General features: G+C 30.3%; 1 protein-coding gene across 2 annotated transcripts; it reads left to right on the top strand.

Moving 5' to 3' along the window:
- Positions 1-13,116: 13,116 nt before the first annotated feature.
- LOC123204008 (60S ribosomal protein L37a) lies at positions 13,117-14,863 on the top strand. Of its 2 annotated transcripts, XM_044620532.1 has the most exons (5): positions 13,117-13,238; positions 13,602-13,641; positions 14,223-14,311; positions 14,415-14,497; positions 14,585-14,863. In XM_044620532.1, the coding sequence occupies exons 1-5, from the start codon at positions 13,236-13,238 to the stop codon at positions 14,646-14,648; spliced, it is 279 nt and encodes a 92-aa protein (XP_044476467.1). In that variant the 5' UTR covers positions 13,117-13,235; the 3' UTR covers positions 14,649-14,863. The 2 variants fall into 2 exon arrangements, with proteins under 2 accessions (XP_044476467.1, XP_044476466.1); XM_044620531.1 differs by lacking the exon at positions 13,117-13,238 and having other exon boundaries at positions 13,596-13,641.
- Positions 14,864-15,114: the final 251 nt, after the last annotated feature.

The raw sequence follows: 15,114 nt of genomic DNA on the forward strand, positions 1-15,114 counted from the left end.
CAAGTGTGCCCTTCAATTTTAATTCCCACTTTGTCCCTTGAATTTTTATAAAATGACCAATTTACCCCCTTTGAAAAATATTGCTCATTTAGTAGTTTTCTCTAATTCTTTTACAATTTCTTTACACAACAAGTTATAAAATCCATTCTAGGGGTAATTTTGGAAGTGGAGTTTACTGACACACCTGAATTCGGATGTTACACTAATTTTGCAAAAATATTCTTCCCCAAGAGGTTTTGTAAAAATGCCTACAAGTTGATTTTCGGTGGATACAAAGTCAAGACAAATATCACCCTTTGGAACATGGTCTCAAATAAAATGATATCTAATTTCTATATGTTTGGTTCGATAGTGTTGAATGAGATTTTTGAATAGGCTAATAGCACTTGTGTTGTCACACAAGATTTGAGTTTTAGATAGGCTAACTTTATAATCTTTAAGGGTTTATTGCATCCACAAGGGTTAGGCACAACAACTACCGGTAACAATATATTCTGTTTCCGCGGTTGATAAAGCTATGGAGTTTTGTTTTCTTGAAAACCATGAAATTAATGTATGACCTAGAAAATGATAAGTACCACTGGTACTTTTTCTATCGACTTGGCTCCTCGTAAAGTCGACATCCGAATAGCTCACTAGGTCAAATGAAGTTTCTCTAGGATACCACAAGCCTAAAAATCTAGTGTCATGTAAATATTTGAAGATTCTTTTAAGGGCTTTTAAATGAGATTCTTTAGGACATGATTAGAATCGAGCACATAAGCATACACTAAACATAATATCGGGTCTACTAGTATAAAAGAGAGTCAATCATACCTTTATACATTTTGACATCAACATTTGGCTCACTTTCATCTTTGGTGAGTTTGATAGTTGAACTCATTGGTGTACTTGAGGCTTTTAGTCTTTCCATGTCAAACTTCTTTAATAAGTCCTTGATGTATGAAGATTGGTTGATAAAGATACCCTCTTTGCTTTGCTTGATGTTAAGTCCAAGAAAATACTTAAGTTCTCCCATCATGCTTATTTTAAATTCTTTGCTCATGAGATTAAAAACTTCTTCACTCAGGGAGACATTAGTAAAGCCAATAATGATATCATCATCATAAATTTGAAACAAAAGTATATCATTTTCTTTGCGTTTAATAAATGATGTCATATCTACTTTTCCAATGTAAAAACCTTTTTCAAGCAAAAATTTACTCAAACATTCATACCATGCTCGAGGTGCTTGTTTTAAATCATAAAGAGCATTTTGAAGTTTAAAAACATGGATAGGAAAATCATAACTTTCAAACCTGGGAGGTTGTTTAACATAAACTTCTTCCATAATGAATCTATTTAAAAAAGCACTTTTGACATCCATTTGATATAAAATAAAATTTTTAGAACATGCAAATGTCAAAAGCATCCTAATGGATTCTAGTCTAGCCATCGGTGCAAAAGTTTCTTCAAAATCTATTCCTTCTTCTTTGTTGTAGCCTTGAGCCACTAATCTAACTTTATTTTTAACAACCACTCCGGATTCATCTATTTTGTTTCCAAAAACCTATTTTGTGCCAATAATAGATTGATGATTCAGACGAGGGACTAGTTCCCAAACATTATTTCTTTCAAATTGATTTAGTTCCTCTTGCATGGCTAAAATCCGAAACTCATCATTTAATGCATTATGAAATGTTTTTGGTTCAAATTGTGAAAGAAATGCAAAATTATTACAAAAATTGAAGGATGATCTAGTTTTAACACCTTGATTTTCCTCACCAATAATTAATTCTTTAAGATGAGCATTTGAATACCTCCAAGCCTTAGGAAGATCTTTATCTTTATCTTCTTTATGTTTGGCTCTTGTTTTGTCTCATCTTTACCATCATTTGGTGGATCATGCATTTCCATTTGGTTTCCATTCTTAACTTGATCATCATCGGTATCAACTTGCACACTAGTTGAATGATTAGATTCATCAAAAATAATATATATGGATTCCTAGACTACTAGTGTTTTTTTGTTAAATACCCTATATGCTTTGCTAGATGATGAATATCTAACAAAGATGTCAATGTCCGATTTTGAATCAAATTTTCCTAAGTTTTCTTTAGTATTCAAAATAAAGCATTTACATCCAAAAACTTTAAAACAACCAATATTTGGTTTTTTTTTTTTCCAAAGTTCATATGGAGTTTTATCCAAAGATGGTCTTATTAAAACATGATTTAAAACATAACATGCGTTGTTTATGGCTTCCGCCTAAAAATATTGAGGTAAAGCATTTTCATTTAGCATAAATTTAGCCATCTCTTGAATTGTCCTATTCTTTCTTTCAACAACACCATTTTGTTGAGGAGTTTTATGACAAAAGAATTGATGTTCAATACCATTCTCATCACAAAAGTTTTCAAATAAATGATTTTTAAATTCTCCTCCATATGTATTTCTTTTTCTTTTTGTACTTTTTTGACAAATTTTGAAAATGCATGGAGGGCTTCATCTTTTGATGCAAGAAAAAGTAGTCAAGTGAATCTCAAAAAATTATCAACAATAACAAAAGCATAATGTTTTCCACTTAGGCTTACGGTTCTTGAAAGACCAAAAAGATCAATACGAAGAAGTTGTAAAGGCCTAGATGTGGAAATATAAGTTTTACTTTTAAAAGAATTTTTTGTTTGTTTGCCAAATTGGCATACATCACAAATTTTATCTTTAACAAAATCTATTTTTGGAAGACCTTTGACAAGCTCTTTCTTAAATATTTTTGAAATCAAGTCCATGCTAGCATGACCTAATCTTCTATGCCACAACCAACTATTTTCATGTAATGCGGAGAAACATAGATTTTCATGAGATGCATTTTCTATATCTATAGTGTAAACATTTCCATCTCTATTTCCTACACAAATTGGCTTTCTATCATTCATATTTTCTATAATGCAACTATATGGCTCAAAAATGACTCTAAATCCTTTATCACATAGTTGGCTAATGCTAAAAAGATTATGTTTAAGACTATCCACCAAAAGAACATTTTCAATCATAATGTGAGAGTTGTTGCCAATATCCTCTATCTTTCTTGCTTATTGTTAAAAATTGTGAAATATCTCTGGTCATGTGTCTTGAGCAAGCAGTATCAAGGAACCATTTGTTTTTCCTCCTTTTGTTTTTTGGTTCCTAAACATAAGGAAATATTCAAGAATTTGTCTTAAGTACCCAAATCATGTTGGGTCTTCGGTGGTTAGTTCTTGTTCCTTTAAGAACTCACACTTTCTTAGTACCCATATGATGTTTCTTTTGAATTGGGTAAGATGACGAGATATGACCTTTATTTCCACAATAATTGCAAGTTATATTTGATTCACTTGAAGTTGAGGCTTTAACAAAATAATTTTTTAAGTATTTTGCTTCAATAAAAAGTTTATAACTAAGTCTTCTTTTGTTTAAAACTCTCCTTTGTACACCAAACATTTTATCAAGAATGTCTTTTTTGTTTTTTAATTTTAAAAATATTTCACTTAAATCCTTTGATCCTCTTTTTAAAACTTCAATTTCACTTTCTATAATTTATTTTTCCTTTCTAGCTATGCAAAGATCATTTTCAAACTTTTGTTTTTCTTTTTCAAAAACATAACATTGTTTTCTTCATTTTCTTTTCCTTTGAACTAAAAGATTTTTTAGTTAAGAATTTCATTTTCTTTCTTTAAAGACTCATTTTCTTTTTCTAAGTTAAAATTTTTCTTACTAAGAATTGCATTTTTAGACATATAAAGAGCAAGTTTTTCATTCATCTCTTTAAGTGTATCCTATAACTCTTTATATGAGGGGCTTTCGTCTATCTCATCATTTATATTATCTAAATCATCAATGTTATTAGATGAGCCATAATTAATTACCTCATTATTTGTGATTGCCATTAAACACATGTTGACTACTTTATTATCTTCTTTTTCGAATTCACTTTCATCGCTATCATCCCATGTAACTTTCATTGCCTTCTTTTTCGATTTACCAATTTTAAGGAGAGGACAATCATACTTGATATGTCCCAACTTTTTGCATTCATAGCATACAACTTGTTCTCTCTTTTATCTTTCTCCTCTTTCACCTTTAGTGGCTTATCTTTTTGTGAAGTATACAATTCTTTTTAGTTTTTTATTTCTTAGAAGTTTTCCAATCCTCCTAGTCAAGAGAGCAATGTCTTCATCTTTTTTTTTTTTGGTAAGTAAATGTCTTCATCTTCATTATTTGACATCTCTTTTTCTTCTTCTAGAAACTTTTCACTCTCTTTAATGGATGATTTGAAGGTGGTGCTATTTCTCTTCTTCTCCACTTTTTTAATTTGTCGTTGTTTCATAGTGACCTCATGAGTGAGAAGTGGACCTAAAAGTTCTTTAAGAGGTAAAGTCTTGACATCTTTTACTTCTTTGATTGTCATCACTTTAGAATCCTAAGAAAGAGGCAAACACCTAAGAGAGCAATGTCTTCATCTTCATTATTTGACATCTCTTTTTCTTCTTCTAGGAACTTTTCACTCTCTTTAATGGATGATTTGAAGGTGGTGCTCTTTCTCTTCTTCTCCACTTTTTTAATTTGTCGTTGTTTCATAGTGAGCTCATGAGTGAGAAGTGGACCTAAAAGTTCTTTAAGAGGTAAAGTCTTGACATCTTTTACTTCTTCGATTGTCGTCACTTTAGAATCCTAAGAAGGAGGCAAACACCTAAGAAGTTTCTTGACATTTTCTTGGCTAGTATAAACTTTACCAAAATTTTTCTATTCATTCACAATAGTAATAAATCTATCAAACATATCACTAATAGTCTCATCTTCATTCATTTTAAATAACTCATATGAGTGTGTGAGCATGTTAATTTTAGTCTTTTTAACTTATAAAGTTCCCTCAATTGACACCATCAATAATTTCCAAATTTCTTTAGCCGAGGTACAAGCTTGTACCTTGTTAAAGTTATATTCATTTAATGCATAATATAACATATTTATAGCTCTAACATTAATGGCAATATTTTTCTTATCTTAAGGGGTCATTTCTTTCCTAGTTTTGGGCACTTATTTTCCATCTACTTCTTTTATAGGAACAAAAGGTCCATCTTGCACTACATCCTACAATTCATAATCACTTTGAAGAAAAATCGACATACGATTTTTCCAATGGGCATATCCGATGCCATCAAACAATGGTGGTCTATTAGAGGCAAGCCCTTCACTAACAATATGAGATTTTCCTAGGTTCATGGCCATTCCTTTAAATGCTTAAGTTTATGAAAATAAGCAACCTCACTCTGATACCAATTGAAGGATCGAATGACCTAAGAGAAGGGTGAATTAGACAATCTAAAACAATCTTTACCAAATTAAAGAATTAAACCAATTTATTCAAATCAAAGAATGTTGCCTATTTTTAATGTAATTTATGAGAATGACAAAAACATTTTAAATAATCAACACAAAATATAAGTTTAAGAGAAGAGAAAATCAAACACACGATGTATAGTGGTTCAACACAACCCGGCCTACGACCACTCCTCCAAGTTATCTCCCTTAGAGTATTTCATTAATCCTTGGTTGACAAAAACTCAACTAAGCTTTTCTTCAAAACAAAATAGCTTTCAAGGTGCTATTAAACTTTACAAATGCTAGAACTCAATTTCTCTCACCAAAAATTTTTTAATCTCTCCAAAAGTGAATCTTACTCTTTTATAGTGCGAATTTTTGGTATAACTTCGAAATATAATCTCTCTCAAAGAGTATATATAAAAGTTTAAACTTAGTACAACCCAAGACAAATGAAATTACAAAGTGTATGAGCAAGGGTTTAAAATAGAGAAGAGAATTTGCAAGTGAATAGCTCAAAACTAATTTGCTCTCAAATATATGAAAGTTTTTGATGGCGAAAGTCCTTTACAAATGAAATCAATTGGGTTTATATAGGAGAAAATGAGAAAAATTATCGTTGTGCACAAAAACTAGCCATTTTAATTTTTCAGAAAATGCAAAATTCGGTAAATCGGATGTGATGTGGCACTTCCGTGGAGTCTACGTGACACTAGCCGTTAGAAAATTCGAAGCAAAATTCGATTGACCAGATTTAATTTGGTTAACCAAATTTCTGAAGGCCAAAATGCATGGCTTTTAGATAATTCGAAAGCTGCCATCGAAGAATTTGACAGATCAAATTCGATCAACTAAATTTCATTACATTTGACTCCCTAAATTTTTAAAAACTTGTAATTTACCCTTAAACCTTTGAAAAGTGATAATTCAACCCATATTTGAAAATTCTTTCAAAAACAACTTTGAGATATAAAAATGTAGTTCACAAAACTTCATCATTTTAAATGAGTTAATAAATTTTAATAAAAAAATTGGCTTAACCCAATAAGTTTGAAAAACAATATTTTAACCCAAAATGTGAAAGATATGAGAATAAGTTTTCAAATGAGCTATCACATGCAAATAAATATTCTAATCAAAACAAATGTTTCAAATTACAAACATATCTGCCTAAACTTGAGTTTTTCTTTAAATCTTTAAAAATTTTTTAGTTGAGTCTTGTCTTTTGTTTCCATCTTGAAACTCCTTCAAGTGTATTAGGTAAATTCTTGCAATCTAAACTCACACTGAAGTAACATCATTAGTCAATATGCTTAGGGACATTTTAGTTTATTATCATCAAAATAAGAGCATAATGACTCTTTGAGTCAACAGGTACAAGACGAAAAACGCAAAGTATGCAAACTCCAAAGATCAATACATAGCCTCAAACAGTCATCAAGACGATGGTACTTAAAATTTTATAAAGCTATATTGTCTTATAATTTTAAAATGTTAGAACAAGACCACTGTGTGTATGTGAAAATATCTAATAACAAGTTTGCAATTTTATCTCTTTATATGGATGATGTACAGATAGTTGGGAGTGATTTAGAGTATGTGATGACTATTAAAAATTGGTTATCCGCAAATTTTGACATGAAGAATATAGATAAAGTAAATTATATCTTAGGTATTAAAATCAAAAAAGATCAATTTAAAGTTTTGGCTATGTTACAACATTATATCCAAAAGATTCTGAAGTGATTCAACATGAAAAATTGTAAACTTGTAGATAATTATGTGTCAAAAGGTGATTTGTTGAGCCAAGACATGTTTCCAAGGACTTAAAACGAGAGAAATGAAATGTCCTTATTACCTTATTCAAATATAGTTAGAAGTCTCATGTACAATATGATGTATACTCATCTCGATATTTGTTTTGCTGTCAGGTTGGTCAGTGATATCAATCGAACCTTAGAAGGGAACACTAGAAGATTGTCAAGAGGATATTGAGATATCTGATAGGCACTGTGTATTATTGTTTTTGCTATCAAGGATCAAATTTGCATATTTTGGCTACTCGAATACTAATTGGGGTGGTGGTTTAGGCAAACACAAATCAATTTCTATCTATGTTTTCTTATTGTAAAAGGTCATCATATCATGAAGTAGTATGAAACAGACTTGTATAGTCTGATCCATAATGGAAGCCGAATTTGTAACCTGTTTTGTAACTGTGCAAGGAGTTGTTTGGTTAAGAAGTTTTTTTAGAATTTGAATGTATAGGATGAAGCAATTGGTTCGATAGTCGTACATTATGATAATCAAGTGGCGATATCTTTCACAAAATATCCTAAATTTTATAATAAAACCAAACATATCGACATTAGATATAACTTTGTTAGAGACATCATTTTGAAGAAAGAAGTGATTGTACAATATATTTCTATGCATAACATAGTTGCAGATCTTTTAACCAAACTGATTCTGAGAGATGTATATCTTACGCATGTTAAATCTCTTGGTTTGTATAGAATATGATAGATGAATTGTTGAGTATATATTGTACTTGTAACACAACATTGAAAATCAAATAATTCTATTTTTTTGTCTTTATTTACATGTCTAAATTCTTGGTGTTTCTCTATATACACATTATTTTGAAAGCTCAACAAGATCATAATGTCACACAAGTTTAAGATTGGCTCATTGACAAAAGCAATCACCTTTGACTCTGAGAGAGCGTGCAAAGATGAGACATATTTCTTAAGATTAATAGTGCTAAGAAAATACATATAAAAGAGAAGAATTACTAAACAAATGAATTATTATCATTAGACATGTCGCCTTAATGATTAATCAAGATGAGGTTATAAGTTGATGAATTTAACTATGATCAGTTTGGGTTATCTATATCCAAATAACTTGTAAATGTCATATATAAGTTCTTAATAAATAGTAAAACCTGCAAGATTGGAAAGATGAATAAGAACTCAAATTAGAGTTAGGCACAACGATTGAACTAAGATCTATACAATGTTAGTAACGACATTTGAGAAAATACACATTATAGCACATGATTCATACCATGTGTACTTTAGTAAGATGACTATTTGAAGTAGTGAGAGGATGAATCCCTACTCCCTCATTGTTTGAGACTTTATGAGGATTATCTCATATTGGTACTCTTAGCTCTTTGTTGTCATTTGATGCTTACTCTTAATATTGTTATTTTAGCTAAGCATCTATAGCACACACGATTCGGTCTATGAAATATGACTAGAAAAATAACTAAGTTTAAATTGAAAATTTTGAGTAGAAAAGGAAGACTTACATATTATGTGTTTCCATTGGTCATCCAATATGTCATTCATACTGGAGAAAGGACTCGAGCATAGATATATAGGAAAATAACAAATTGATAAATGAGAAATTAAAGGAAACTAGTGTTATCAAGTAACTCTAGGGACTAACGCTTTATTATTTTATTCGGATTGAAACAATTATGTTATTTCTAACATATGCATAGTAAATTAACTTCCAAGTGCAAGTTACTTGTAAGGTCGTACAACATATTTGCTAGTATGAATTGTTCTACTCTATAAGATTTTTGTGTAAGAGTTTTGGTTCGAATCACCCATCATATGTGAGTGGGAGATATTGGATCTTATCTACCTATGATAGGTTGACCTGATTCATTAGAGTTGAAATATCTAAATAACCCCTATACTTAAAATTAACCATTTGCCCTTAACAGTTATGGGATGAGAGTTAGCAACAGTTGAGATTTAAAGTTTGAAATCCCAACTGCCGCTTTAATATATCTGAAATTACATAAAAAAAAAAAAATAAGTTAGCTATTTTTCCTTTCCTTTCCTCTATAGAATACATATATAAAAAATACAAAATCCAGAAAGGCAAATTGGTAAATTGTGTTATGGATTATTATTCGAAATCCTTGGATCATTGAACATCATCAAAGAAAATGCGAATTGCAATCCGGTTATGCATTTTCTTGATCATGGAATTATTTAATTTTCACTTACAACTTCTTTAATGGCTTATGTGTTATAATAAAGGGGTTACCCCTTTTATAACCTAAGCCTTCTTTGAGTAATCCTTTTATTTGAAATACAAGCATCGCATCAAGTCTTTTAGACCATATTTTAAATTTAACCAATATTTCATTTGAACTAAAGACTTTCTTTTTCAAATCATCGTTTTCCTTTTTAATGCATTCCATTTCATTTAATGTTAATACCTTTTGATTTGTGATCACTCTAATTCTTTCTTTATGGCATTGCTACTATATGCAAGTGTATCTAGCTCAATTTTCATGTAAGATAGTTGTTTCTTTAAGAGTTTGTTATTAGAGCTATTATTTTTGTATTCTTCTAATAATGAATAAAATGCTTCTTGTAATTCTATAAAGGAGTAAAAGTTAGGATCATCAACCTCTTCTTCCAAATCACTTTTAGCCATGAAGCATATGTTTGTTCTCTCCTCCTTTGTCTCACTATCATTGCTAAAATCATCATTTCCACTCTATATAACCCCAAGGACTCTCTTCTTGAATCTTTTTTCTTTCTTGTCCTTCTTATTTCTTTTAGTGAACAATCTTGATGAATGTGATCGGGTTCTTGCATTCATAACAAATAATGTCATTATTGCCCTTGTTATTTCCTTTTAGGCCTTAAGAAACTCCTTTTCTTGCTCCTCTTAGATCTTGAGAGGAATTTGCTAAACTTTCTTGCTATGAGGCTTGTATCCTCCTCATCCATGGAAGAACTTCCATCCTCCTCTTTATCATATATAACCTCCAAGGCTATATCCCTCTTAACCTTGGTTTCCTTATCTTTAGGTTTCCTCTTCATCTTGTAAGTTAACATGCTTCCTATGAGTTTATCTATATCTATCTTACTTAAGTCTTTTGATTCCTCAATTGTCATAACCTTCGTGTTCCATGTGTTTATCAATAAGCTTAGAATCTTTTTTACTAGCTCAATGGTTTCAAACCTCTTTTCAAGTCCTTTTAAATAATTCACTAGTTTTGAAAACCACTTGCACATGTTTATCATAGTCTCTCTAGATTTGATCTCAAATAGCTCATATTCACGGAATAAGAGTTCAATATTTGATTCTTTGACTTGGCTTATACCCTTATGTGTTGTTTGAAGGATAGTCCAAACCTTTTTTACCGATTCACAAGCTGATACTCTATTAAACTTTGTAGAATCAAGAGCACAAAACAAAATATTAATAATTTTGACGTTTAAACTTATCATCTTTTCATTATCTTGATTATAGTCTAATTCATGTTTTGGTTCATTTGTCATAGGGCTCTCTAGGAACTAAGTCTCCATGCTTTATGATTTTCCAAAGTTTTAAATCTATAGACTTTATGTTCTAATATTCCATTGGTTGTAGTTCAAACTTCAAAACAATTGTGGTTTAGGTGTATATTGTCTTTCATTAAACATGGGTGTAGAAGTAGTAGCCATTCTAATATCATTTTTTACTCTAAAAATAGTTAGATTTTAGTAAAACTAGATTTCAAGCTATAATACCAATTGAAAAACCCTTTAATGATTGATAGGATCTTAAAGGGAGGTGAATAGGATCTTATAAAAATTTTAATGCACAAATTTAATTTTCAACAAAATAATAAATATGAGCAAAAATTAAAGAGTTAAGGTAAAGAAAATGCTTAGTATTTATAGTAGTTCAAAGCTTTCTTTTGTAAGCCTCTTATGTCCATTTCTTCAAGCAACAAATTTGAAGTTTTATTATCCACTCGAAACTTGTATAGCTAGTTTGTCCAAAATTTTGTCCAATCCACTAGTTATATGGGATTTCACCCACAATGATTTGAATACAAGTTTATTGTGTTTGAATGCCTCATAAAGGTTGATACACAAATTGAGTACAAAAAAGTCTCTAAAAAATATGAATGAACGTTTAGTGAGAGACGTAAGGAGCTTTGAGATGAGAAGATTAAGCTTAAAATTGACTTAATATTATATCTATCCTTTTCCTACTTTAAATGAGCTCCTTTTATAATTGAAAAATTTTGGAAGTCTTGATAAAACTGTTGGGACTGAAAATGTATCTGTTGGCATTCGAAAATGATGAATTTCTCTTGAAAAACATAGGTGAATGGACGTTACTCCTAAAATGAACAGGCGTTCCTAACTCAAAAGTACACTATTTAGAGTAGGCTAACCTCAGTTAGATCCCTCAATGACCGACTTCTCTTCTCACGACACACGTCTAAATGAGTGTCACCTTTTAAGGTGAATGGGTGTTCATCTCTTCATAACTTAAAGCCTTCAAAATTCCTAAGTCGTGAATGTTGACACAAACAAATAAAACAACAAGGACTTGAATAGATGGAATTTGCACTATAAATTGGTGTCACTAATTTGTGAATGGACACCACTAAATATTTAATTTGAAACCTCTTGACCTTGACATTAACTATAAAAAAGAGCAATGAAAGTGGAGCTTCCCACGAGTCTTCATAGTTCTAGATTAATAGATGTCACTCTTGCTGGTGAACAGGTGGTTCACTTGATCAGTTGACCTTATCCAAAGTTGACTTCATTTAAATTTGAACGACCATAAGTGATAAGGACTACTTCCTCATGAATGGCTTATGATAGGTCATGAATGGATTTCACATTTTGGTGAATGGACATTCATTACCTATTTGAAATAAACCAAAATTTCAAAAATGTGAACGAGAAGCGCACGACATCTTTTGTCTTTATGAATGGTTCAATTTTACTCAAGTGACGGATGTTTGTTTGATATACATGATCATTCATTCTATCTATTTTTGTATTTTTTAAGTTTTATCCATTTGGTAATATGTTAACACATTTTTTGAACTTATTAACAATTTTAACTTAAATTTTTATTATTATCAAATAACGTAAAAGTCCAATAAAAACTAATTAGTTCCATATACCAAATGAAAAGTTAAAGAGTGTCACAGACTCATTTTAAAGGTTTAAATAGTTTAACATAATATAATTTCTCAAAAAAAAAAAAAGGTTTGTATTAGTTCGTATCAAAATCCTACTAAATATCCATACACCCCTTATAATATCTTAACATTACAATGATACCCCCCACAAATGAAGACATTACGAGACTTGAGATGCGAATATGATTAAACTCTGTTAAACTTTTTTTCATTAGTTTCGTAGAAATCTATACTCTTAGCCTAATATGCATTAAAACTTTCTTTTTTTTTTTAATGCAAAACACATTTTCAACATTTTATATATTCTAATGCCAAATTGTTCCACAAAATCAACAAAAGGCTTAATATTCTACATTTAAATTTTAAATAATAATATTTTTTTTCAATCATTTGCCAAAGAAAAAATTTTATTCTACATAGACGAAGATTGGAGTAAATTTAAGTAGATAGCTCTTATTTTTAAAAAATCTCTAAATTTTAGTTTTCTTTCTTTTAATTTTAAACACATAAAGAATTTGAATAATATTATACATAATTATTTTAAGTATATAAATAAATATATATTTATATATTTTATTATATAATAAAATATTTATACCTTTAATTTAAAATTATTTAATTATATATTAATATAAATCAAATATATATTATTTATATATTTAAATATTTAAAGTGGGTAATCATCACATTATTGAAATGATTATGTATTTATTTGGTATGTAACAACAAAAACTGTGAAATGGGTTTACTTTTAGGTTTGGGCCTAGAAAATATTCTACCGGAACCCGACCCGTTTTGACCCGCCATTTCAATGCCCTATAAAATTCAATGAAAGGTGCAAACTAGGGTTTCTCTGTCGCTCAGTGTCTCAGCTTCTCGGAGCCGCAGCTTGCTCAAGAGTTAGACCGTCTTCGACCTCACAACCATGGTAGAGTTTCTCTCTTTCTTAAATTCATTCTCGAATATCTTTTTATTAAAATTATTGATAATAACTGTTTCTGTACCTTTTAGTCATGTGGTTTCTAAGGATTTGCTGCTTCTCTTATTTTATTTATATATATGCAATTATGCATCGAAGTGATTTGGCCTATTGTTATGGTTCCTTATGTCTCTTCCAAAATTTTGCCCCGTTGTTATACAACTGTGCATTATGTAATGCATTTAGAATATTTAAAAATTTCTGAAGACAATATTCATTCAAGGAAAGATGTAATGCATCTGTTTCTGTACATGTCTCACATTTTTTTTCGTTGGTGTAATGTTCTTAGTCGAAATGTTTTGCTTTATGCAGACTAAGCGGACAAAGAAGGCTGGAATCGTTGGAAAATATGGTATGTGTCAATCAGTTTAATGAATGAGAGGCTCTAGCTTTTAATTTTGGGTTTTTTTTCAATTAGATAATATTGGCAGAGTTAATGTATTTATGGGCTGATAATGGACTGACATCTGCCTTAATGGATGTTTGTTATATTGTCTTTCTTTTTTCCACTTTTTAAGTTTCTAGGTGTCATTTTTACCCAATTTGTTGATTCATATCATCTGTCAAAGTAAAAATGTTCTTTTTTGGAGTCTTGGTTTATGTTGGGGTTGTAACATTCAAATGAAATTAATGTTAAAAGCATAAGATTCAAATAAAAGTAATGTTAAAAGAAATTCTATTTGTCAATTTTAGTTTAATTCTTCCAATCTGTAAAATTATTAAGTTTTGCAAATTCTTGTTGTTTTCTTATCATATTCATAGTAGTTCTAGTATTATCTTTATGACTACTTGTGAGTTATTATTATTGCCTATTCATATAGGATAATATAATCTTACTATCTGTAAACATAAATCATTGTTAAATATTCACCTTTGGGTTTAGTTGGAACGATGCTGTGAAGTTTTGGACCACTGATTCATCTCTTCGCCCAGGTACTCGCTATGGTGCCAGTTTGCGAAAGCAAATTAAAAAGATGGAGGTCAGTCAGCATAGCAAATACTTCTGCGAATTTTGTGGGAAGGTATGATTTTTGTTATTATATCTTAATTTAATAGTTTGATATATTGATGTGAGGTTACTAGTAGTATTGGTACTTGATTCTAATGGTTACTGTTTTACTGCAGTATGCAGTGAAGAGGAAAGCTGTGGGAATTTGGGGCTGCAAGGACTGTGGGAAAGTGAAAGCAGGCGGTGCCTACACTTTGAAGTAAAATTCCTTGGCTTTTTGCACCTTCTTCGATTTTTCAATTTTTCTAATTGACTAACAGGTTGCTGATTTTGTTTAATTTTTCAGCACTGCTAGTGCTGTGACAGTGAGGAGCACAATCCGTAGGTTGAGGGAGCAAACTGAAAGTTGAGCTACCATTGCCTATTTCTTAGGATAAGTGCTTATTAGTCTCAGAAACAAACTATGCATGATCTTTTTTTATATTTCTTTTTTAATATGCAGAAGACTATTTGATGTTACTTTAAATCACTGAAGTGTTTTTACTTTGCTAAGTCTATAGCTCATATCTGTTTGTTCCTGACTTCTTAGTCAATGAAAGTCTTCATTGTAGTTTTTGCTCTGATATCTTCATTTGAATGCATTTTCTGAAACTTAGCTGAGTTGATTAAACTGTAGTTTACACAACTTTTTCCTTTATCTACTAGTATGATGCTTTACTATGGAAGCTATGATACAAAAGAGTTGTGTGGAGGAAACAGAATGCATTATATCAAGTGCAGGACTACATGCTGGAGAAATATTGTTTGTTGGAGCAGGAATTAAATTGGAGTTAAATTTGCTTATGTTGCTTATTTATCTACTCAGTTTGTTGCTAA

This window comes from Mangifera indica, chromosome 20, assembly GCF_011075055.1.
Source record: "Mangifera indica cultivar Alphonso chromosome 20, CATAS_Mindica_2.1, whole genome shotgun sequence".
Lineage (NCBI taxonomy): Eukaryota > Viridiplantae > Streptophyta > Magnoliopsida > Sapindales > Anacardiaceae > Mangifera > Mangifera indica.

Bases quoted from the DNA above. Each gene is read 5' to 3' on its own strand.
- LOC123204008 (XM_044620531.1), top strand. From the start codon at position 13,596: ATGCAGACTAAGCGGACAAAGAAGGCTGGAATCGTTGGAAAATATG. The intron at 13,642-14,222 runs GTATGTGTCAAT...CTCTTCGCCCAG, and splicing joins TGGAATCGTTGGAAAATATG to GTACTCGCTATGGTGCCAGT. The intron at 14,498-14,584 runs GTAAAATTCCTT...TTAATTTTTCAG, and splicing joins GGCGGTGCCTACACTTTGAA to CACTGCTAGTGCTGTGACAG.